Source organism: Cryptomeria japonica, unplaced genomic scaffold (genome assembly GCF_030272615.1).
Source record: "Cryptomeria japonica unplaced genomic scaffold, Sugi_1.0 HiC_scaffold_319, whole genome shotgun sequence".
Classification (NCBI taxonomy): Eukaryota; Viridiplantae; Streptophyta; class Pinopsida; order Cupressales; family Cupressaceae; genus Cryptomeria; species Cryptomeria japonica.
The window spans coordinates 114,262-138,930 of record NW_026729141.1 but is presented as its reverse complement, the minus strand read 5'-3'; the positions used below and the strand labels follow the sequence as shown (position 1 = coordinate 138,930).

The following is a 24,669-nucleotide window of genomic DNA, read 5'->3' as shown; positions in this document are numbered from 1 at the left end:
GAAAATACATGATTTAAAATAAAGGCAAATATTATTTTTGCTTGGGCATCCAAATTGGATGTAATTTCATTTCATTTCATGGCATTTTGGAGGGAGTTGAATTTGAATTTGGAGCTTTTAAAAGATAAATAAGAGTGTTGGGCTCTTGTTTTTGGTATCCATTATTTCTTTGATAACGAAGTGCTGCCAAAATGTTGTCAGACTCTTACGTCGAGGAACACATACCTCCTAGTGCCTCAATTTCGTTCTTGAGAGATAGCACCTAGTTGAATGTATGACTGTTTCTCATCCAGGGGAGCAGATTGGACCCAATGTAGTGAAGATTTGTGTGGATTTCTAAGTGTTTTTGTTGCTGGTCGCAGAGTGTGCTGAAGTAGATTCTTGGTTGCAGATCTCAGTGTGTCATTCTTCTCGTTCTGGGTATTTCTTCTATCTCTTTTTATGGTTTGGGCGATTCGTTTTGTGAGTTTGTAGAGTCTAAAATGGTGTTTAGGATTTTATTTTTGCAAAATTGTACCCTAGCTGGATGTACCATGTGGCTGAATGCTTTGGGATGCGTGCATAAATTATTGGGGTCAGTTTGCCATGTTTTGTTGTCCTAGGATTGATCGCCTGCCTCCTAGTGATCATATGCTTTCAGTTTCATGTCATTCGGTTAATAATTGGGTGAGTTGTGAGTGTTTTAGTGGGATTTGGTGTTGTTGGTCTGTGTTTTCAGCGTGCTGGGATTATATCAGATTTAGAGATTTTCCGATTTGGAGTGTCTTCTTGTGTGGAGTTGGTTTTAGGGTGTGTGGGTTCTTTTGTGTGGAGAGAAAGATCTTGGTAATTGTTTGCAGCTGTTGGTTCTTCATTCTTATCTTCTATGATTCATATTGTAATGTTGGTAGTAGTACTAACAACAATTTCTATTGATCTTTCTTAGACCCACTGCAAAGTGGAAGAGGCTGGCCTTGCCGCCTATCTTTTGGATAGTGCTTTCTCTTAATTTGTAATCCATATTTGTGCATTGTAAAGCTGGTTAGTAGTACTTACTAATTGGATTATTGCTCTTAATCCCACTGCATAAGTGGAAGAGGTTGGCTTTGCCGCCTACTGTCCTCCTGCTGCATAAGCGGTAGAGTTGATTTGTAATCTCGTTTTCAGTCATCTCGCTGAATAAGCGGTGGAGTTGATTGCTATTTCATTTCTAGTCCTCTTGCTGCATAAGCGGTCGAGTGATTATTGTTCTTTTAGTTTGTAATCTTCTAATTGGTTGGTTGCACCACCATAATGCTGTAGAAGTTCTTACACCCGTTGGATAAGCAGAAGGGGCTGGCTTGCCACCTAGTATTGTATTTGAGATTTCATTTCGAGCAGTTATTTGAGCTAACGATTCCCTTGACATTGTATGCTCTCACCCTCCCATACTAGGCTTGCGGTGATCAGAAAGTGAAAGGGTTACTTTCAGCATTTCCTTTCTGCGGAAGTTTGATTGTTCTAACCTTAACGGGTGAATCTCGTTGTGTTGAAAAAAAGAAGGGGATATTACATGGCGTCCACTTTCCCAATCTCCCTAGTCACACTTTTCCAAAAATCGCCATGTTATAACACATTAACATTACAGAGCATGAAATACATTCATTTTTTTATGCCAACTGCTTAGGGAAATAAAACATGACTTAGGATAAATGATATAATTTTTCCCTCCTAAGTCGTTCCTCCAAAAATTGATCAGTAAAAATAATTAAATATCAAACTTTAGGATAAAGTAATAATATTTAATTAATCAGTTATAAATCAACTACTGATCACTGTCAAATCAAACTATGAACTGAAGTGTAGGAAATCACTAATTTGAACTGGATTGGAGCTTTGCCCCAGATTGCCAAAAATAGTATTGCCTAAACTGACACTTAATAAAAATAGCAAGTCATGAAAACAACTCTGAAAAACATGCTCGTCGAACCCCGTGAATGAGCTTGGAAAATCCAGAATAACCTCAAAATCCAGTCAACTGCCACCAACTTACTAAAAATAGTAAGTTAAAAAATCACTTCAGAACAAGATGCATGTTATACCTTTGTGAAGCCCTCAAAAAACCCAAAAGGAATCCATAATCGGAATCGAAGAATCCCTACCAAACAAGCATCAATTGGTTCATGCAGTATTCCACAAAAATGGGAAACCCTAATTCCTGATTCCAGTCAGACTACAGGGCTCTGGAATAGGCTAGTAGACCACTAGTTTCTCCTTACTAAGAAGGGGACATTACATGTGGCATTGGAGATTTGTGAATTATTGCTGATAGATTGGAAAATTCAACAACTTTACACTTTAGTGGATCTTGTTGATAATATTATTATTTAAAAAAATATAATATTTATATGTTTATATTATAATTATTAATATTTCTATAGTATTATAGTTATATAATATATTAATTTACTAACATTTTATATGGTTTATAAATATTCTTGTATATAAAGATAAAAGATACTGAGAAATATGTATGTTTCTTCTACAAATATACATTTTAACGATTTTTACATGTTTTTTGTATGGATGAACCCAAAACAAACCCAGCCCCAAAAGAGTTTTTCCACATGCACGAACTGAATCTGTGAATCCCAACCAAGATCTGAACCAGAACCTATATCATAGTATGTAAGGCTTCTTTTTCACATCATGGACCTCTCCTTACAATGCAAGATAGAGAAGAAATGACATAATGTGCATAGGTGTTGGACTATGTACAAACACTTAATTTTTTGCCTTTATAATAGTTGTGTCTTGATCTTTTGCCTGATTATCTACACTTATGCAATGCAATGAAATATATCAAGATGGTTTGAGATTATTGATATGTCGTGATTGACTCCAAATTCTTTTTTGATAATGACAGCCACAAGCCTGGATTCATCTTAAATTGGAATTGAAATGTGCCAAGAGATATTAAAATACTCGAGGTATATCAAAAAATTTCAGACAAAATTAAAGATAGAACTCTGTTAGTTTGGTGCATCATTTTTTAAACCAAATCCATTTTGATTCAAGCACATAAAAATTTGTAATGTTCCCCTATTGGGATATTCCTATATTTTGCCCTAGAATCACCAAGTGAGGTATGAAGTATATTAAGGAATTGCAAATTGTCAACTTTAAGTTTTGATTTAGGGGCAAACACCTATCAAAGTCTGCTGACTATCCTTTTATCAACTCTGAAATCAGATAGCCAGTTATGATCGATTGACTTCTCTGTCTGATCCGATGTGCTAGATTTGGAATGATTACCTGATCTGCTTTATATCTTAGACCGATCCACTCTTTATGAACAAAGATGCTAATTGAATTGTTTCCCTTCTTTGATTATCAGTCTGCTGATTACTGATTGCTGATCTGTACATCTGATCTGATCTTTTGCTTTTCATTCCATTGATCATTCGATATAGACATGTTTATTGATGATTTAATCGCTTTATGGCTGAGAGTTTAACCCTACTTGCTGGTTGATAATTTTGCTGATTTGCTTATTCTATAACCCAGTATAATTTACCATAAATGATTCAATTTCCCATGGCTCATGCCCTTCTCTCAACCCAATCTCCTTCTTTATATACCTTTCATGGCTGGGGTTATGCCTTTCATTCGGAGGGATGTACCCTTTCAAATAGACTTGCTGCCCTTATGTAGTCACTTAGTCGACCCATTAAAATAAATTGGTATTTTAGTTAATTTGTGGTTGGCCTTACAAGGAATTGTTCTTCATTAGGTCGGCCTAAATAAATTGTTCTTCATTAATTTGTGTCGGCCCTAGTTTATTTCATCACTTAGGTTATTCAGGATAGTTAGCAAAGATAATAAACTTAGACGGTCCTTTTGAATTTCCTTTAACTTATTTCCCTAATGTCATCTATTAAGCTGTGATCTGTCCTACAAGGCAGCGGCATGTCGGTCTGCCCTTCCCAAATTTTCTTGTCCTCAAGCAATGACAGGGTTTAACCAAATCTTTGCAAATGCGAGGGTTTCAAATCATCTCTTGGGGATTTGTAATCCTTAGATCCTCCATATGATATAATTAGCTTCAGTAACCCTAGTATTACCCTAAGTTGTGAATTTGGGCTAAAACTTGCAACAACATAATCTAGAGTTGGAAATTGGCAAGGTTTGAAATTTAAGAGTCTTCCATATATTAAGATGAGGATTAGAAGTATGACACACAACTATGACCTTAAATTGTTCTTTTCTAAAAAACATTCATATCTTTTGGTTCACTCTTGGTTATTCTCATATTCTAGATCAACCAAAAATGATACTAGTAATATGTTTATAGTAATCATTGGGGTAGACATATTGGAAACACATCAGGTATGAACCAAACATGGAGCATGCACATAGAAACACAAAACATACACATGAAAATATACTAACACGGAGAATACACACAAATACAAGTATTATTAGATCCCTTCTTATTGACTAGAATGCATCCATTGATTTATTTTTAACTTGTAGGGTGGGAGGATCAAAGGAGGAAAGAAGTTTTGGGATCTGCAAAAGGCAAGTGCATTGAAGGGTTTGTTAGGAGCTAGGAAGGGGGCCTAACCTTGCCTTGCTACACCCATGAGCTGGGAAGGGGGCCTAACCCCACCTTGTTGCTCATATGACACTTAGAGCTAGAAAGAGGGCCTAACCCCACCTTTCTATTCCCATGAGCCGGGAAGGGGGCCTAACCCCATCTTGCTGCTTATTAGCCACTTAGAGCTAGAAAGAGGGCATAATCTCACTTTTCTGCTCCCATGAGCTGGGAAAGGGGCCTAACCCCATCTTGTTGTTCTTAAGCCACTTAGAGCTAGAAAGAGGGCCTATTCTCACCTTTCTTCTCCCATGAGCTAGGAAGGGGGCCTAACCCCACCTTGTTGTTCATAACCCATTTAGAGCTAGAAAGAGGGCCTTACCTCACCTTTTTGCTCCCATGAGCCAGGAAGGGGCCTAACTCCACCTTGCTTCTCATAAGCCACTTAGAGCCAGAAAGAGGGCCTAACTCCACGTTTTTTCTCCCATTTCTGTGGTTGGGTGTAAGAGTATTCAAGGCATTGTTTATATTCTATAGGGTTTGAAGAAGGGCTTGAGTTGTTTGTTCATTTTTCACCATAAAAGCCCTCAATTCATGTTCCATTTGTTGACTCCTTGTGTTGTCTTGGTTATGGTTGTTGCTTGTTGCAATTTTCTTCTTTTCCCTTTCTAGAGCCCTTTGACTGTTTGCCCATCAGGCTGGCAGGAACGATGCTTTGATACCAATTATAATGTCATCTATTGCGATATTCCTATATTTTTCCTTAGCATGTAAGATGCCCCCTTGCTAGCCACTATTTTTTTTGCCTTTCCCACTCACTGTAATTTTGTCAAACAGTTTGCTTGCAAGTTGACTATGGAGTTTTCTGATTTTGGTTTTTTTCTGAGTTTACAGTTACTTGCAAAGATATAGAGGGATTGATAAACACAAATAAACACCAAACATAGATATTGCAGCTTTCTATATTAATATCAACAATAATGAGCCAAACACTTCCTCTATTCTAACACCAACAACTTTGAGAAACAATAACAATAGTTCACTACTCTGATTTCTCTTCAAATAATAAGCATTACATAGTATTTGTGTACCAAATTTGCTGCTCCAAACATAAGAATGTTTACTAAATACAATAACAGCATTAATGAGTCTTGACTTTACAATCCAGCATGGTACAACTCCATTAATTTGGTTTCAGATGTGAAAAGGCTCCCTTGCTGTAGATTGCAGACCTAGACGACACTCCTGAAGGTGGTTTCAGACTAGTATGACACCCTCCCTCAGCACTTTCAAACCTGTACGACCCATTGCTAGGTATTTGTGATTTGTATGGCTGGCTGTAGATGATGTCCAGATTGGTATGCCCCCCCTTCAAGTTTGTTTCAGACCTGTATTTTCCTTTCTAATATTGCCCAAGGCTGTAAAATACTTTCTAAGATAGTACGGCTCAACACAAACTCCAACAAATATCAAATTGGTACGGCCTAGCCAAGAGAATAATAATTTTCAATCCAATCCCAATTTCAATGTCTCAAGTCAGCCTCCTGAAGTAATAGCTAATTGAAGCAATTAGATTTTACCTTAATTTGAACACCAAACTAAACCTCCAGACGGTGTCTTGCAACAGCGTAGAGATTGTTAGCAAAGAGGAATTTCATCATCCAAGCCCTAGAAGATGAACTCTCCAAACAATTTCATAAACTCTTATTAAATCCAACATGTTGGAAGAGCTCTCAAACCTTCTATTTATTCATTCTCCAAGGAAGTTGACCCAACTCACAGGCAATGTGGGATAATAGAAATCGCTTTTATTTTAATATTATAATCTCCTCATTAAGGCACCCATGTACCTTTTTAAAGAAAGGGGACATTCAACTCTTTTAACACTTATATTTATGGTCCCACTAAAGTTATTAAATAACCACAAAGTTAAACATTTTAATTTAACTTTATAACTTAAACTTTATCGTTAAATAATAAATATCTTCGATTAGAAGTAAATTACCTAGTCGGTATTCAACTATCATCACCGACATTGTTTCGATTCAGGAATGCACTAGAAATGTTGAGTCACTACCCTAGCCAGCTGTAATGTTCCCTTCTCAATGATGAGAAGTTCAGCTGGCCATTAGCCTATCCCGAAGACTCATAGGCTAACTGGAAGTAGAAATTAGGGTTTCCAACTTTTGTGGAGGTTTGCAGGAGCTGTTTGATGATTGACGAGTTGGAATTCGACAATTTAGATTGTGGATTCTTTCTGGGTTTTCTGAGAGCTTTGTAGGGTGTGACATGCATCCAGTTTAGAGAAGTTTTCCGAACTTACTATTTTTAGTAAGTTGGAGGCAACTGTCAAGATTTTAGGGTTTTTTTTGGTTTTCTGAGTTCACTCACGAGGTTTGAAGAGAAATCTTTTGGTGATGTTTTCAGGACTTACTATTTTTAGTAAGTACTATATTTGGCAGTACCATTTTTAGCAGTTCAGTTTTGGTGATTTCGAGCACTTCAGTCTCCGACTCAATTTGGCAATAATTAGTCTTTGAGGAGAAGGTATTTTTAATATATTAATACCTTAGGCACAAGGTTTTAATATTTGATTATTTTTGACGACTTAGGAAAGGAGGAAATAATAATTTTATCCTAAGTCTACTTGGCGAATTATTTCACCCTCTTGTGGGATGCCAAAGTACAAATGCATTATATTTATACACCTTAAGTTATCTCCAAAAGTTCGACTTAAGGAGGGTGTAATGTTTGGATGCCATATGCTAAGGGAAAAATATGAAAAATGCAACGCCAAGTCTAGAAGGTGTCATGAAATGAAATGCAAGTGAAATGAGGGGAATTTGGGCGCCATTTGGATTTGAATTTGAGCCCTCAGAATCTATAAATATGAGTGTTGGCCTCTTATTTGGGATCTTTGAGCAAATATTATAACTAAGTACTATCAAAATGCAGAGTGAAGCTTCGGGGAACGCGTACCTCCTAGTCATTGCTTGCAATATAGGAACTAGTCAAGCTAGAGCCTGCTCTTCATCTCAGAGGAGTGGATTGAAAATAATGTCGCAGATTTCTGTTTTGTTTTCTGATTTTTGGAAGAGTTTTGGAGTGTCCAGGTTGTTCGTGTGGTGTGCTGAAGAAGGTATTTGTTCGTAAGTCTCAGTGTGTTATTCTTCTCGTTTTGGGTATTTCCTCTATCTCTCTGTTTGGTTTAGGCTATTCATTTTGTGAGTTTATAGAGCTTAAATTGTTGTCTTGGATTTTATTTTAGCAAATCACCCCCTTAGCTGGTCGTACCATGTGGTTGAGTGCTTTGGGATGCGTGCATAATGCATTTGGGACAATTTGTTATAGTTTGTTGTTCTAGGCTTGATTGCCTACCTCCTAGGAGTCATATGCTTTCAGTTTCATGTCATTCAGTTAAGATTTGAGGGAGTTGTGAGTGTTTTAGTGGGATTTGGTGTTGCTGGTCTGTGTGTTTTCAGCATGCTGGGAGTTTATCAGATTTTGAGATTTTTGAGTTTGGAATGTTTTTCTTGTGTGGAGAGTCCCTTGTACCTTGTGGAGTAGATTGAGCAATATGTGCAACTATGTTCAGTGATTCATCTTTGTTGCAAACATGATGATTATTGTAATGCTGAATAGTAGCACTATCAGCAAGTAATATTTGGAAATTGCTCTTCATTTCCCACTGAACAAGTGGACGAGGCTGGCTTGCTGCCTATATCTTATTTTGTATTACTATCCTCCCGTTGCATAAGCGGTAGAGTTGACTGTTAATTTCATTCCTAGTCTTCCCGCTGGATAATTGGTTGAGTGATTGTTATTTCAGTTTCTTGGCTTGTCCTTGGTTGGTTTACCGCTAGGTGATTTCTTTAGTTTTCTATCATCTACTGTATAAGCAGAAGGGAATGGATTGTCGCCCAAGCATTGTAATATTTCCAGTTATTTGAAGCTAACGATCCCCTCAAGACCGTATGCTCTCACCTTCCCATATTGGGCACTTGGTGATCAGAAAGTGAAAGGGTTACAATTTCAGCATTATTGTATCTTGATTTCCTAATCTTAACAGGTTCTTGTTGTGATTGTAACTATAAATAAATTGAAAAAAAATTGCGGGGACATTACACCAGCTGACTTGCTAAAAATAGTAATTCCCCCAAAATTGCATCAAATCAATTCGGTTGGCTTGAAACTGGAAATGCCTAGGCCAAATATCCTCTAATCCCTTCACCATCCAAGTTATCCCATGGGACCATGGAGAAGTAGGCTAGCGACGAATCACAAATTAACTAGCTAGAAAGGGGACATTACATAGCATCACCAAATGAGGTATGGAGCATATTAAGGAAATGTAAATTGCCAACCTTACGTCTTGATTTAGGGCCAAGCACCTATCAAAGTCTGCTGACTATCCTTTTATCAGTTTTGAAATTAGATATCTAGTTATAATCGATTGACTTCTCTATATGATCCAATGATGCTAGATTTGGAATGATTACTTGATTTGCTTTATATCTTATGACTGATCTGCTCTTTATGAGCAAAGGTGCTAATTGAATTGTTTCCCTTCTTTGATTATTAGTCTGCTGATTACTGATTGCAGATCTGTACATCTGATCAGGTCTCCTGCTTTTCATTCCATTGTGTTAATTTTAAGCAATCAGATGTTAATCTTAAATAATCAGGTTATAACAGAACAGTAACAACAATAAAAACACAAAACAAGACACCAATACCTTGGGAAAACCTCCCTCTTGGAGGTGAAAAACCCAGCCACAAAGTACAATGTGTATTATCTCAAATGTAGGCAATTACAAGGCAAGTGTGCTTATCTCAGATTGCTGTTCAACCAGCAAGATAGCAGATCTGAATTCCTCTTTATTTGATAATGGAGATTGTAGCCCTTATCATCAGCATCAAATTCGCTCAAGGCAAGTCTTCATTCACTTCGCAAGATTTTGATAGCATCACCTAACAGCTAGCCTTCACACAATGGATGAGGAGCAAGTTCGCACGAGCGAGAGAGAGAGAGAGAGAGAGAGAGAGAGAGAGAGAGAGAGAGAGAGATCACCAAAAGTTGGAGAGCAGATTACATGTGTTGACAGCCTTAAGAATGATTCGCCTTGTATGTGAAATTAATTCATTATGCTATGCAAATGACTTGCTTATATACTTGACTTGTGGTGTCAAGTCTCAAGTTAGCCTGCCTTGTTAATCTAATAATAATATTATGTATATCGTCCAAATAGGTCTTGACCTATTAAGACATTATTGCTTGATTGCCTTTACCACACGCTGCATGAGTTTGGGCCCAGCCCAATTACATAATTGCTCAAAATACATATTGGGCCCTACCCTATCTACAAGTTACATTCAATATAGGACCACAAGGTACATCGCCCAATTAGGGTCAAACCAAATTACAAGTTACATTTATAGGGCCTGTCCTATCCACAAGTTACATTATATATAGGTCTCCGAACTAGCTGCTATTTGAACACATTGGCCATTCAATATAGACATCTTTATTGATGATTTAATTGCTCTATGGCAATAGTTTAACTGTACTTGCTGGTTGATGATTCTGCTGATCTGCATATTCTAGAACCCAATATAATTTATTATAAATGATTCAATTCCCCGTGGCTCATGCCCTTCTCTCAAGCTGATCTTTTTTTTTTATATACCTTTTACAGCTGGGGTTATGCCTTTTCATTCGGAGGGATGCACCCTTTCACATAGACTTGCTGCCTTTATGTAGTCACTTAGTCAGCCCATTAAAATAAATTGCTATTTTAACTAATTCGTGGTTGGCCTTACAAGAAATTGTTCTTCATCAGGTCATCCCTAAATTAATTGTTCTTCATTAATTTGAGTTGGCCCTAGTTTATATATCACTTAGGTTATTCTGGTCAGCTAGCAAAGATGATAAACTCAGCCGGACCTTTTAAATTTCCATTACTTTATTGCCCTAATCTCGTCTATTAAGCTGCAATCTGTCTTACACGGCAGGGGCATGACAATTTGTTTTGGACCATTTTCAAAAACATATAAACTCCATAGGGATTTTACTTTTATCATCTGATAAATAGAAGTAATATGTAGAACTTCACAAAGCTATAGAATGGGATCATCATCATGGGCCCAATAAATTCTGGTTGACATATAATCTTCTTCTTACATTCATATTGAGTTGATATCATTTAACCTTTGAATTTTATTATTGCAACAGTAATAATTACAAGAGAAAAGGACATGTTATTTGTATTTAAGCCTAGGCAATGGACTTATTCTTACCCTTTTCATTTGCAATTTGAAATGTTAATGCAGATACATCACGGCATTTTCAACCCCTAGAGATAATCAAGAAAGTGATTGATGCTATGGCTTACTCAAAGTTGGTAGGTTCTCTCTTTTTATATATTTTTCTAAAAGTTTTATTAGATGTTGCTGTTAAAAGATTAACGTTTGTCAATAAACAATCACGAAGAATGCTTGGAGAACATAAACATTGATATCTCACTCTCTCTCAAAATGGAAAATATTGAAAAAAGGTTTTGAGTTTATAGCTTTTTTGATGGACATTCCTTTTAAAAGATTAAGGTTTGTGAAAAATAATCACTTAGAATGCTTGAAGAAAATGAACTCTGATTTCTCTCTCTCTCTCTCTCTCTCACACACACACACACACACACACACACACAATAGAAAATGTTGGATAACGGGTTTGATTTTCTAGCTTTTTTGATGGTTAGGATTGTTCCATTCCCACACTTCTTTATTGTATCTATGGACCTTCACATACAAGTTTAAGTATTTCTTCTCAGCTTATTTGTGGATTATTTCTTCTGGGGCATATTGTCTCTTCAGAATCTTGGACTACTTAAGCTGCTTCCTTTTGATTCTTTTCTATACGTACTGTGATGAAATGGAAATCTATTTTCTTACTTTTCTGATATTGCAAGTGGATACATTGTTAAAGAAATAATATAATACAATGCTTGAAACTAAAACGGTTTTTTCTTATGAGTTATAAATATTAGTGGGGGAAGATGAAACATGGTAAGTGGCTGGCACTAGTAGTGCGAAGGGAATAAAAGAGAGGAAAACTAGAGAAAGGGAAGGGGAGTTAATCTGAAGGAAAACTAAAAAATAATGTGGGGAGGGAAGGAATCAAGTGACATGTGAGGATGATTACAAATTAATTAATAAACTGGTTGATGGAATAGCTGACTGATTAATTAATAAATTTGATAATAACCAAATTAATTAGTTAACACACAAGTAATACAAATTTGTGTAATTGCTTGGTTGATTAGCTAATAATTCAGGCGTAGGGGGGATCAGTTAAAGGACAAGTAGAATGTGTCAATTAAGTCAATGAAGTGATTACTAATTAAAATTACAGATGCATTAATATAGTAATTGTCTAGTTAATTATATCACTCACAATTGACTAGTTGATTGATACCAATCATAAGGTTAATTGAGCCTTTACCGATTTTTGGCTTAGAACGTGTATCATTGGTTCCCAAGAAGGATTTGATTTGTGGTGATCATCCCTTAGGTTATTTTGGATATCTATTGACATTTCAACAACCTTCCACAAGCATTTTGGAATAGGGTTTTTATGTTTTGCTAGTGCTGATTGCTTCACCTTACCATGTTGTCTGTCTTTGGCATAGTTTTTTATCCTAGTTTAAAATTATTAGCCTGTTTCCCTAATGTGGGGAATGCTGCATTAGCACGAACCCATGTGGTTGAGCCCAAAGTAATATGCCAAGTGAATTTGATTTTTAGGTTAGGTAGGCTAAAAGGTCAAGCGTGGGTGGTATGGTTGGATATTCCATTGATTTGGATGACACGTTGCCTCTATTGAAGTTTTCCTCTAGACATCCATTCACAATTATGTTTGTTTCTTGTATTGGTGAATCATCTTATATGTGGTGCTCAGACTTGGTCTTGCTATACAACTTTGCACTGTTGGATACCAAAGTTTTCATATAAATATAAACAATCCTTGCAGGCACAGATAATGATTGTTTTTGTACCTCATTTCCATGATCAAAATTGAACTTACATATCTTTAGTCATTTACACAACAGATCCAGTTGCTTTATACCATGTTAAAATTACACATTTTTTTTGGAAAACATGCTAAGAAGATTCAATATTCAATAAATATTTATGTAAAAAGCTTGAATAAATTAGATAAAGACTTCAGTTGTATACAAATAATACTTACAAAGAATGCTTGTTACTGTACCATTTTTCAACTATCAATGTTGTTTTCTTTTCCACCTTACATGAGTCCACCCAAGTGCTAAGAGTCCATTTATTTATGTTTCTTTACATATTATATTTTTCAATTTAGCTTTGCAACCCCAACATGTCTCCACTAAAAACAAAATGGTAGGCATGCTAAATTCCATTATTGTCAGTGTTCCATAAAAAGTGTAGTTGTACATTGTAAATGATTATTTGCTCGGAATTTTTTTTTATCATACTAGGATCACAATGCTGTTTTTTAAATCTGTTGACTGGATGTTCAGCTCATTTCACAATTTCACAAATTCTTTGTCTGTTTGCATTTTATGATGAATCTGTTAATCCTAAAACGTGACATGCATACAGTCGCAATTGTGATTTATAATTGTACATATCATGTTTGCCCCCTAAACCAACAATAGTATCCTGAAATGAGCATAGAGTTCACCTGAAACAAAAAGGCTTCTCGAATAGGGGAATAAATATAATGATGGTGCATCTTTATCCTACTTTTGTAGACATTGCACAGGACAAAACAGAAAAGGAGCAATGCATAGAATCTCATGTTCTCACCTAAATTGTTTGATAGGATCTTCAATTCATTGTTGACTTAACCATAAGAGAATAGTCATTTCAAGCTTTAAATCCATTACACCTTTGCCGTACTTGACCAGCCATATTTAGAATGACAATAGCCCTATTTAGCTAAGGAATCAAGAAAGGGGAGAGAAATATTTTTACTCCTCTATCTTTCTCTCTCAATCTTTTAAATCCTTAATATCTAAGTTTTAACAAAGTGTTTCAGTTATTCATAGAAGTTGTTAGGCCCATGAATTTAGTGAACTCACTTATTTTGATCTATTTATGTTGTTTGTCTTCATGAGGCCCATAAATTTAGTGAAATCATTTATTTCGATATATTTAATATTATTGATCTTTGATACCTAATTTTTAATTAGTGTTTCAATTATAGTTGAAAAAATTGTGGATAACTTGTTGGACGTGCAAGTACTCACACGCTAAAGTGGCAGCAAATCACTTGCATATGTACTCACGACCGCTTTTCCTTGTTAAATCACTGTGATACATACAAAAAACCCACCAAAATTCGTGAAAAAAACATTTGAAAACTTGCCATAAAAGGCATTAGGCAAAAATATTAGGGTTTTAAAAGTTTTTTAAGTCATTTGTGAACGCGATAAGAGGGATATTCGTGATGCATGACGTTGGGAATGACACAATGGCATGACATGAAGGTAATAGGTTTCCATTTACAAGCTACTAAATCTGAAAGTGAAACTATACCAATTTCATTCGATTTGTTCTTTTGCTTGCCACAAACAAACAAGTTTTTATTCAGATATAATAATATATTCATTCTGTCATTTAAATTTTTTGAAATCTGAAATATACATTTTATTTGAATATTATCTATTTATAATATTTAATAATATATAATATGCATTTAAAATAATACGAGATGATTTAATATACATTTAAAATATTTAGTATATTTTTATAATGTCAATAATATTTATAAATTCTTTTTTGAAAAAAAAAGACGTAGATTTAGTTTGACATGTATGTATATTCAAAATGTGAGGTTCTCTAAAAATATGCATTGATTTGTGTATGATGGAAATTAGTTTATGTTCTACAATTTGATTATATTTGTGTGTTTTTGAAGAATAATTTAAGAAATTATGTATTTTCAAATGTTAGATAAATTTGCCAAGTTATTGCTGAGTTTTTCTCAAGGTTTTCCCGAGTCCCGAGTTTTTAAAATTTTTGAGCTTGCTAAGTTATTGCCAAGCTTGACTTTTCAACTATTTCAATTATACATAAAACTGGTCAGACCCTTAAATTTAATGAACTCTTTTATTGAAATCTCTATTTGTTGGTGTGCCTTAACTTACAAATCTTTGACATTTGGCTATACAATTTGATATCTTCTTTCACTTGATTTTCAAAGTGAAAATCAGAAATCAACTTCCAGCTTAGTATATTTAACAATGTTGAATCTGGGGTGTATCATTTCAAATAAGATGTGATTTTGATGTTTGAATAAAATAAAAATACTGTAACATGTTTTAAATTTTTCATGTGATCTGATCTTAAACATTTGATATCCTGTATGTAGAATGTTCTACATTGGCATATTGTAGATACACAATCATTTCCTTTAGAGATTCCATCTCTTCCAAATTTATGGAATGGTGCTTATAGCCCTTCAGAGCGGTACACAATGAAGGATGCAAGGGAAATAGTTGGGTAAGAGCTCAAAGTGATAATTCTCCTAAGTGTAATGTGATACAAAGTATTAGAACGATGACTTCTAATAAAATTCCACAGATATGCTCAGATGAGAGGGATCAACGTATTAGCAGAAATTGATGTGCCTGGACATGCTGCTTCTTGGTATGCTATCATAATATTTGTTCTCATTACTAAGATATTTTATCTAATGATATTTGTAAAGCATAGTTCAAATGATTGGAAGTTTTTATATTTGAAAGTTTTTATGTTAAAATGAATGCTCTATGTAGAGGCATAGTGTATGTTTATGAATGGCATAACTTGTGACATTGGATGGAATAATAGTTTTTGCTAATATGTTTAATGGTAGACGACAAGGATCAAAATTGAGCTTAGAGTTGATGCAGATGGTAGTTTTACACTGTAATTAAAAAATTTCTTATATTGTCCTCCCATATTTACTTGGTAACTATTCATTTCATGATAAGTCAATGATGCTTAATGTCTTAGTTATAGAGCTGATATTTGTTCATTTTGTTTGGCATTGAAGTCTTTTATTATCTTTGTTCTTTTCTTTATTGATTTGTAATTCTATTTGTTTGCACCAGAATATTTTTTGGATTAACTTTGAAAGCAAGACCATTTAGTATGCACTAACCTTTGGCATATGAGAGCATGGAAACACGTTTTTGTGTCCATGCTTGTATGGAGATGGCAAGCCTATGATAAGCACAAAGTTCATCCATCTACTACCTCCACAATAGCAGCCTTTCCTTGACAAACCAATGGTCAAATCAACTAGGAGATCAAGATTTTTTTTGAAATCGATTCACACAATTGATGGTACGTGCATATTCATTTAATGTTAAAATGATTATGGAGGAAAAACATTCTATGAAAGATGTTGGATTGATAATATTCCCAAGATGGAAGATTTTATATATCTAAACAAGATAATATATTGGAAATCACAAGGAAGTTGAATAGTTATTGTTTGAATGATTATGGATGATGCTATGGAGGACACATTTTCAATGAAAGGTGTTGGACTCATAGTATCCTAAAATGATAGTGTTTGTGTGTGTGTTCATAGTTACAGGACTCACCCAAACTTGGCAAGCCTTGAGCTAGTTGCATCCAAACAAGGCTATAAGACTTGGGACTTGGCTACTTGGTAAATCTGGTTACCGTTTGACTCACCAAGTCTAATTCAGCTGTAAAAATTGGAAAAATAAAATAAAAATTAACTCAAACCCAAAACACTCATAAGCTCTTTAACACTTTCAAACGTTATTCATTTCATTTGCAAACACAAGGAAGAAAAAAAGTTACTAGAGCTAAAATAAATATCCATTGAAGCAAAAGCCAACAAACAACTTCAGCAGAAAACTTTGATTGAATGCAACTTGAATAAGTTTGAAGCAGCGCTCGGTGCAACTTGTAAGCTTTGTAATTTGTTTCTTTTGAGACAACACAAAATAGAATAGTGTGCATGTTTGTAAATTTACCATTCACTACAAATTTACAAATATGCATATTGTTCAAAATTCCAATGGAGGTTTTGCATTGAATATGAATGTTTTAATGACGGGTTTTTCCCGAAATACAAGCACTAGATTGTCAACAATCAGGTCCTATACTGAGATTTTTTAGATTTAGGAGAATAAACATTTCAAGCACCAACAAATGCAACTTTTTACTAGTTAAAGTAGAGACTAGTATTTGGTTGTGTAGGCACCAAAAATTTATCTCTACATTTTTAACTAGCTTCCAGTGTTCCACGGGCGTTGGGGACGGGGGGACGCGGGGACGGGACGGGGGGACCAAGGGCCTAAGTTTGGGGACGGCGGCGGGGGGGTGTCGGGGTGGTGGTGCTGATATAGTTATACATATACATATAGTACTTGAAAAACTAGTTTTGAAAAGATGTATGACAGTATTACAGTGTAAGAATTATATTTCAAATGAGACTATAGGAAATTTGAAATATTAAATCTAAATACCAAGATTTCTAAGTTGTGTTGTTATATGGAGCCTAATTAGACTCGGAGGTTAGATACAGGGCGGGGTCGAGGGGTAGTGCCCCACGAGGCCAAAAATACTTTTATTATTTTCTAAAGGTGTCGGGTGTTATTTTTCTTTTGGCCCACGTCTAATTAGAGTTACCCCTTAACCCTCAAAAAACTTAAAGTCACTTTTTTTTAAAATTTTAATATTAAATATTGCATATACGTGGGGGCGACAGGAGACGTCTGGGCGTCTCCCCGTCCTTGGAGAGACATCTCCATGTCTCTCTAGGAGACGCCCAAACATCTCCCAAGGAGACGTGGAGGCATCTCCATGTCTCTCTGGGAGATGCCCAGACGTCTCCCAAGGAGACGTCTCCACGTCTCCCCGTCTCCCTGGGGGACGCGGGGACGTCTCCGCGTCCCGGCGGCGCTTGGGTGGCAGTGGCGGGACGGCGGGGGACGTCGCGTCCCCGTCCCCCCATCCCTGAGACGTTTCTAATGGGGGGACGCGCCCAAAAAGGGGGGGGACGCGTCCCCGTGGAATGCTGCTAATTTCTGTCACTAATCTCCCAATGCCTTTGACAATAATTACTTAAATAAATTATTTAATTAACTAGATTGCACCTCTTCTACCAACTAATTAAATAATTTAATTTAACAATAGTCATTCAGCCTCATAATTTAAAAAATAGAAAAAATCATCTTCCATCAAATCCACGTCACCTATTTCTTTCAATTTAAAAATCCTACAATCCTAAATAAAATCAATTTAAATCTTAACCATGCAATTAATCAAATTGATCCTAATCACGCACCTCCAACTATTGGCCATTTAATTAACAATTCCAATCCACACCATCAATCCTAAATCAAATTAATCTTCAATCATAATCATCAATTTAATCAACCAAATCCTAGCCATTCATCCCTAATTATCAGTTATCCTGACTCAAATCAACTTTGAATTGTGGCCATTCACTTAATTGAATCAATCTTATCCCTCCATTCACCAACTACCAATATTTATTTCCATCTTCCACCCAAATTTAAATTAAAAAACCCTCTAATTTAATCCTATCCATTCATTTCAGATGAATTTCAACCTTCCATTCCTCTCATCAAACAATTTTGTAAATCCATCATCCTCCTTAACCAAAACAGAGAAGAATCCTTATGCAAATATAGACTACCATATTGAGGACTCCACAAGAGTAACTTGACATTCAAATACATCAAGAGCACATCCAATCACCCAAGGATTGAATTGATTTTTGATTTCCATCTGATTTTGCATCCCTTGCTTGCTCAATTTCCATTTGAATTTGCATCCAATCACCCAAGCCTAAATTTGTTGTTCCTCCTCTAGTGGATCTTTTTCTCTTTGTAAAAACTTGGTCTTGAAGGTTTTGGTGGGTGGATTTGCAATGCCCCCTTTTGGGATTGTCCTGAATCTTGCCCTTGTAAATATCATAGTCTGCAAATTTTCACCCTTATTAATTTTGATATGAGATATTGATCCATTGACTTTCTTGTCTTCTCTGATCTTATAGATGGTTCCTCCAATTCCCCCTTCTCAATTCAATTAATCTCTTCTTTATATCTTCATTTGTTGGAAGTCACACCTCTTCATAAGAAATGAGTCATCGCTCTTTATTGCTGCCCTTTGTGAATAATAAATTTTTCTTCAAATTGATGTCCTTTGGATGTCCTCCTCAAATGAGACTTTCTCCTTTTTATATCCTCCAATGTGAGGGAGAGGTCACACCTCTTCATCATGTATGCCCCTTTGGCAGAGACACACCCTTTCCACCATTAGCACTCTTTGAAAGAGTGCAACTCTTCATTATTTCTTCCTTTTGAAAGGAACACAACCTTTCACATCCAGATCTGCAATTCTTATTTATATTAGATCTGCACTTCTGATTCCCCAAAATTATCCCCTCAAATGAGGTTCTCTTCTTCCTTTTATAGCTCATGTTTGAGGGAGTCACAACTTTTCATTTCATGTCTTTGACCCTTTATTAACTTAATTAAAATTTAATTATATTTAATCGTATTCTTTTATATTTTAATTTTAATTTTATTATTATCATTTATCATTAAATTGTATTTCAAAGTGGGGACATTACAAGATTGATGGAAATCTTATCATTTTTCTTGCTATTGCTTTTGGATTAGATTGTGTGTGTTTGTTTGCATCAACATTTCAGATCACACTTCATTAGGATGATAGAAATCTCATGAATGAAGTAGTGTTGTGACCTTTTCACACATCGCCCCATTGCAAATGAGGACCCCCTCTTCCTTCTTTCCGCGTCTTGTTAGTTTAGGGTTTTGGCAGTAATCGGCGATTTTGAGCTTCCAGTGTCCGATTCTTGAGCTTTCAAGTGTGATCATGCCTAATTGCTATAGAGTTTTGAAATTTTATAGAGGATCAAGTGCATAAGTGTTAGATGTCTAGAGATCCTAAATTTTGTCTAAGTGTAGACCTTTTGAGCATGAATGAGTTTTGAATGTCCAAATCGGTGATGTTTTTGTGCCCAAGTGTTGAAAGGTCCTTTAGGGGTTGTTTTCTCGCTCCTAGGAGGTTATTCAAGCTAGAATTGCACTTTTATTGAAAGTTGAAGTGTTCAGTTGATTTTGAGTGAAAAATCATCAAATTCCTAATGAAAATCCATGTTCTAGTGGTCAAAAAGTTAAAATTCCTGATGGGAGGTGCTTTTCCCCCACATTTCCAATGACCCATGATTTTTCCCCACTCAAAATCTTGGTGGGAGGTGAATTTCCACCAAATTTTCGATGGACCACATTTTTCCCCCTTCCAGATTCCTAATGGAGGGCAATTTTCTACTAGAGGGGTAAATTTTGACTATGTTGGAAAATTGTCCTGATGACCTTTTTTTTTCCCCTTGGAGTGCAGATGACTTTGATGTAGATGAAATTCATGTTCCTGATGAAGATGGATTTTCCACTAGGACAATTTATGATCAAGTTTGATGGAAGTTTTGTGCGGATGATTGTGGTGATGAAAGGCAAATTTCCCCAAGTGGCAGTTTGATGAAATTTTGATTTGGATTTTTGTCCATAAAGGGGTCGATTTTCCCCCAAGATGACTTATTTGGATTTAATGACGAAATGAAGAGAAGTTTTTGACTCCAGATGCAAGTTGATTTTCCCCAAAGGTGTTTTTGGGCAAATTTAATGAATTTTGATTGGGATTTTTATCCCAAAGAGGGGTGATTTTCCCCCAAAGGACAATTTTGACATATTTAATAAGTTTTATTTGGATTTTTTAATCCAAATATGGGGCGATTTTCCCCTAGGTGCCCAAAGTTGGTTAATTTTTGAATTTTTTTAATAAAGTGGGGGCTCAAATTTAATTGTTTTTGTAATAACTAACATTTTTTTAAAAATCCAAAACAATTATTTAATGATTTGCAATGGTCTTTTAATAATTAAACATTTTCTAGAAGCAAATTGATTTTCCCAAGCAACTATAAAAGTGATGTTTTATCCAACATTGCTTGTGTGGTGAAACTACAAGGTGAAAACAAGTTTAAAAGAGAATGGCCAGCATTAGAATAATATTATATTTGCTGATTGTTGTGTCTAAGTGGCTGATTTTGGCGATTTTTCCCAATTGGGCGATTTTTGTGAAGTGTCATTTTGACAACATTTTGGCTGGGAGTTGCAGATTGAAGATCATTTTCTGCCCAATCAGACCTAGGCACCATTTTTTTGGAGGCCATTGGAGCAAGTTTGAAAAGCGATTTTCATACTTAGGCGATTTTCCAAGGGTTGCGCCATTGTTGAGGACTAGGCGATTTTGTTTTGGTGGAGGCTTCTTCCATTTTTTGGAGTGATTTGCTTGCATTTGGGAAGCGCCATTGCTGAGTGTTGGCTGTGTTATGTTCAGACCTGCACATTTCTCCATTGCTGAAGGTGATTTGATGGTTGACCTGCAAAGTTGGTTGAAGTGCACATTTTCAGACTTATTTTTTACCACCCAACTCATTCATACCTAGGCGATTTTGGATTGAGGGCCATTTAAGGGCATTTTTTGGCTTTTTCATTGCTGTTGCAGGTCTGAGAACTCCATTTTCAGTCTATCTTCAGACTTGGAATTCATTTCCTAGCCACTTTGGTATTGGGCGATTTCACTAAGGAGACATTTTGGGAGGCATTTTATGGTCATTTTCTGAGTGTTTAGGAGTGTTTTCATCGCTGGTCTGAGTCTGAAACCTCCATTTTCAGATTTGTCCTCAGACTTAGACATTTTGCCAGCACATTATTTGTGCCCGGATTTGACATTTTTTGACTTGGGAGGTAAAGTTTGATCAATTGCACATGTTTTCCCATGGTTGCAACCTTGTTATGAGACCGATTTTAAACATTGCAGGTTGTCTTCAGACCTATTGGCAGCCATTGTTGAGTTTGGGAAGGTGTATTCAGACATTTTAATCTAAAAACATAACTCTATTCACCTTTTCTAAGTGAAATTTGACCCTTGGTATACTCCTATGACCTTGATTTTGATGAATTTTCTGAGTATACTAAATGTCTTCAGACTTAGTTAAGTATGAGAATGATGATTTCTAGAGGTTTTATGAGGGGTTTTGACCCTATTCTTATCATGTTTACATTCTATTTTCAGAATTTGTTAGAAATATGAATTGAATTCCTGATTTCCATTCCTAAAACTTGTCCAAAATATTAGAAATTAGAACTTATCTAATTCTGAAAATAACCATCAGGATGATTTTTTCCAAAGTTATTGATTTCTAGCTTCGTATAGGTACAATGTCAAAATATGAGATTGGAGTTCGGAAGGAGCAATTGAAGGTGGTCTAGGAGGGATTCTATCTAGAATCCAAATTGTCATCCCAATGGAAGATCATAGATACAAACATGCACTTCCTAAATATGGAGCATATGCGGCAAAGGATGTTCGGAACAAGGAACCAGATTCCCTCTCCTACATATGTAAACATCATGAGGAGTGGTATCTATCATGCTGCTGGATTTCCACAATCCATACAATGCAGCGAGTTGGTCCTGGAAAGCTCAAGGCACTACGATCCTCTCTCTAGATTGATCCAGACTCCTAATGGGGTAACCATTGCCTACCTTGCTGAGGATGTGATTGCCGAAGTGTTTGGAATTCCCCGCAGTGCAGACATGAAGGATAGAACAAAGGAAGAATATGAGGCGAAGTACAAGCTGAAGGCAGATGCATGCAAGACTATAGTGAATAAGGAATGGATGATTGAGCTGAGGCCTCATCATTCCAAGGTTCCCAAGACACTCATGTGCATAGACTTGAGAGAGGAATATAGCGATTTGGTATTCCTATTGAACTGGGTGATGGGGATGCCACAGGGCGCATTATTTAAAGGATGGATGTTTATTTTATCTAGTATTGTATAAGAGGAACAATGATCAATTTGTCAAAAATCATCACTGACAATTTGGATTTGCAGTTGAGAAATGTGGAAAGGACCAAGTCATCCATCATGACTTCCTGCCTTGTGTATATACTTGCGAGATTTGTCACATACAAAGGACTGATATGCAGAGGTTAAGTCGGGCATGGACAAGGACACTATAGAAGTTATGAATGTTATCCACAGCTAGACATGCATAGAGTTGAAGATTGTAGGAGAGTGAATGATGCATTCACCATGTATATTACGAGTATGTTGCAAGGCGGAATCCACAAGAGGTTGTCTAAGGAGGCAATGGAATTTATTGAACAATATGGATCATTGTACATACAGTTTCACATACCTAAGGAATCAAGGATTCCAATCCAAACCATACAAGCTTCCTAGGTATCCTATAGATAGAATGATCCTTCTTGAGGTGGTGAGACAACTTCTTGAATATGATTTCATCCAGAAGGAGAAGCATAGAATAGTGATGACTTCTCCTATTGCCATAGGAAAAACATTGGAAGTGTGTCAATTTGCTACTGCAGCTAGTACGGTGATTGATGAGCTTGCATTCTATCGCCTTGGAATATATAAGAAAAGAGACAAATTTGATCTGCATAAGAATGTTGAGAGGATCAGAGGAGATAGATTCATACACAAGATGGACATTGAAGATTATTGGGCCAACCTAATGGACGAGCAAGCAGTGAAGAGAAGAATGTGGTCCAGGATGTTCGTAGATATCATGAGGAAATGTGAACTATTTCTCATTCCTGATTAGGTATTGGATGATAGTGATCATACTCATCCGCAGTATGAGAGTGAAATGAAGAAGTCTATTCTATTGCCTCGTTGGTCAGAGCAAGAGGTGATATAATTGAATGTACTTATGAGAGACGTTATGGATTTCAACAGAGAATGGGTAGACAAGCAAATGAACAAAGTGTTGTCTTCACATATGAGAAAATGAAATAGGTGGAATCTAAGTCACAAGGTTCGAATTCGAGTTTGAGTTCGGCAACAATAAAATTCTGATGAAGTTCAACAAGAATTTAAAATTCGGAAAAAAATTTGACATTGAATTCGGCTTATATATTTAATTTAAAATAATAATAATAAATCCACAAAATTAATAATATATTAAATATTAAATTTTAATTATTAATTCATATTAAAAATAAATAAATTAAATAAAATAATATTCTTTTTTTTTGGTCGGTAATATTGATTTTTTATTGATTAATATATGAAAGTATTGGATTACAATTCAAGAGGGGCCTATCATATGCCCAGAGTATAACATGTAACCTATAAATTTATCAGCCTATCCCTAAACATTACAACATTATTGCAAATAGGGCTGAAATTTAAACCCCTATGTGGGCTTGGGTAATACAAAAAACCATGGGTCCCCATCCAACGGTACAAAAACTGGCAAAAACCGGTTCATTTCATCGAAAACTGGAAACAGCAAAAACCGGTTCACTTCATATCGAGTTCAGACCGACAAAAACCGGTTCCCTTCATCAAAAACTAGAAAATGCAAAAACCAGTTCACTTCGTAGACACAAAAACTTGTAGGTGGGTTAAAACCGGTTCCCTTTATCAAAAACTGGTAACTGCAAAAACCGGTTCACTTCGTAGACACAAAAACTTGTAGGTGGGTTAAAACCCGTTCACTGGGGTGGTCGACGTCTTGCACTTCGTCGTTTCCTCTGGATGACACTCAAAAACCATGGCCTCCGCCTCTTCTGCACATTCTGATACATTCTGATTGCTTCCATTAAAGAGTTCCACTCCGCCCTTATATGACTTAGATAAAGTCTATTGTTCACCATATTCGGCCAGCGGACAAACGACACAAACCCTAACGCTTCCACTACGATTTGACTCTTGAAGCACTCACTGAAATTAAAGCCATATCCCGAGTGCGCCCATTGAAGAGCAAAATCCATCCCATTTATTAGTTCCTGTTCAAAAAGAGAGTTCATGACCCAGCGGAGATCCTCCTCGGCAATCCCCAATTCCAGGCCCCATGCCAAAATCATGGCAGCAATATCTACATTGCATTTCCACTAGTGTGTGGCTTGCTGGAAGAAAAATCCCAGCGTCCCCTGCACTGCTTTTATAACTTCCTCTGAAGGGCATT

At 36.0% G+C, this 24,669-nt stretch overlaps 1 protein-coding gene across 3 annotated transcripts in view; it reads left to right on the top strand.

Annotated features, from left to right (window-relative positions):
* LOC131065635 (beta-hexosaminidase 3) overlaps positions 1-24,669 on the top strand; it is a 147,934-nt gene that overhangs the window by 22,466 nt on the left and 100,799 nt on the right. For all 3 annotated transcript variants that reach the window (XM_059215876.1, XM_059215874.1, XM_059215875.1), the window contains 3 exons: positions 10,886-10,956; positions 14,964-15,094; positions 15,176-15,241. In XM_059215876.1, coding sequence (XP_059071859.1) covers positions 10,886-10,956; positions 14,964-15,094; positions 15,176-15,241 — 268 coding nt within the window. The remainder of the gene's footprint in view (positions 1-10,885; positions 10,957-14,963; positions 15,095-15,175; positions 15,242-24,669) is intronic.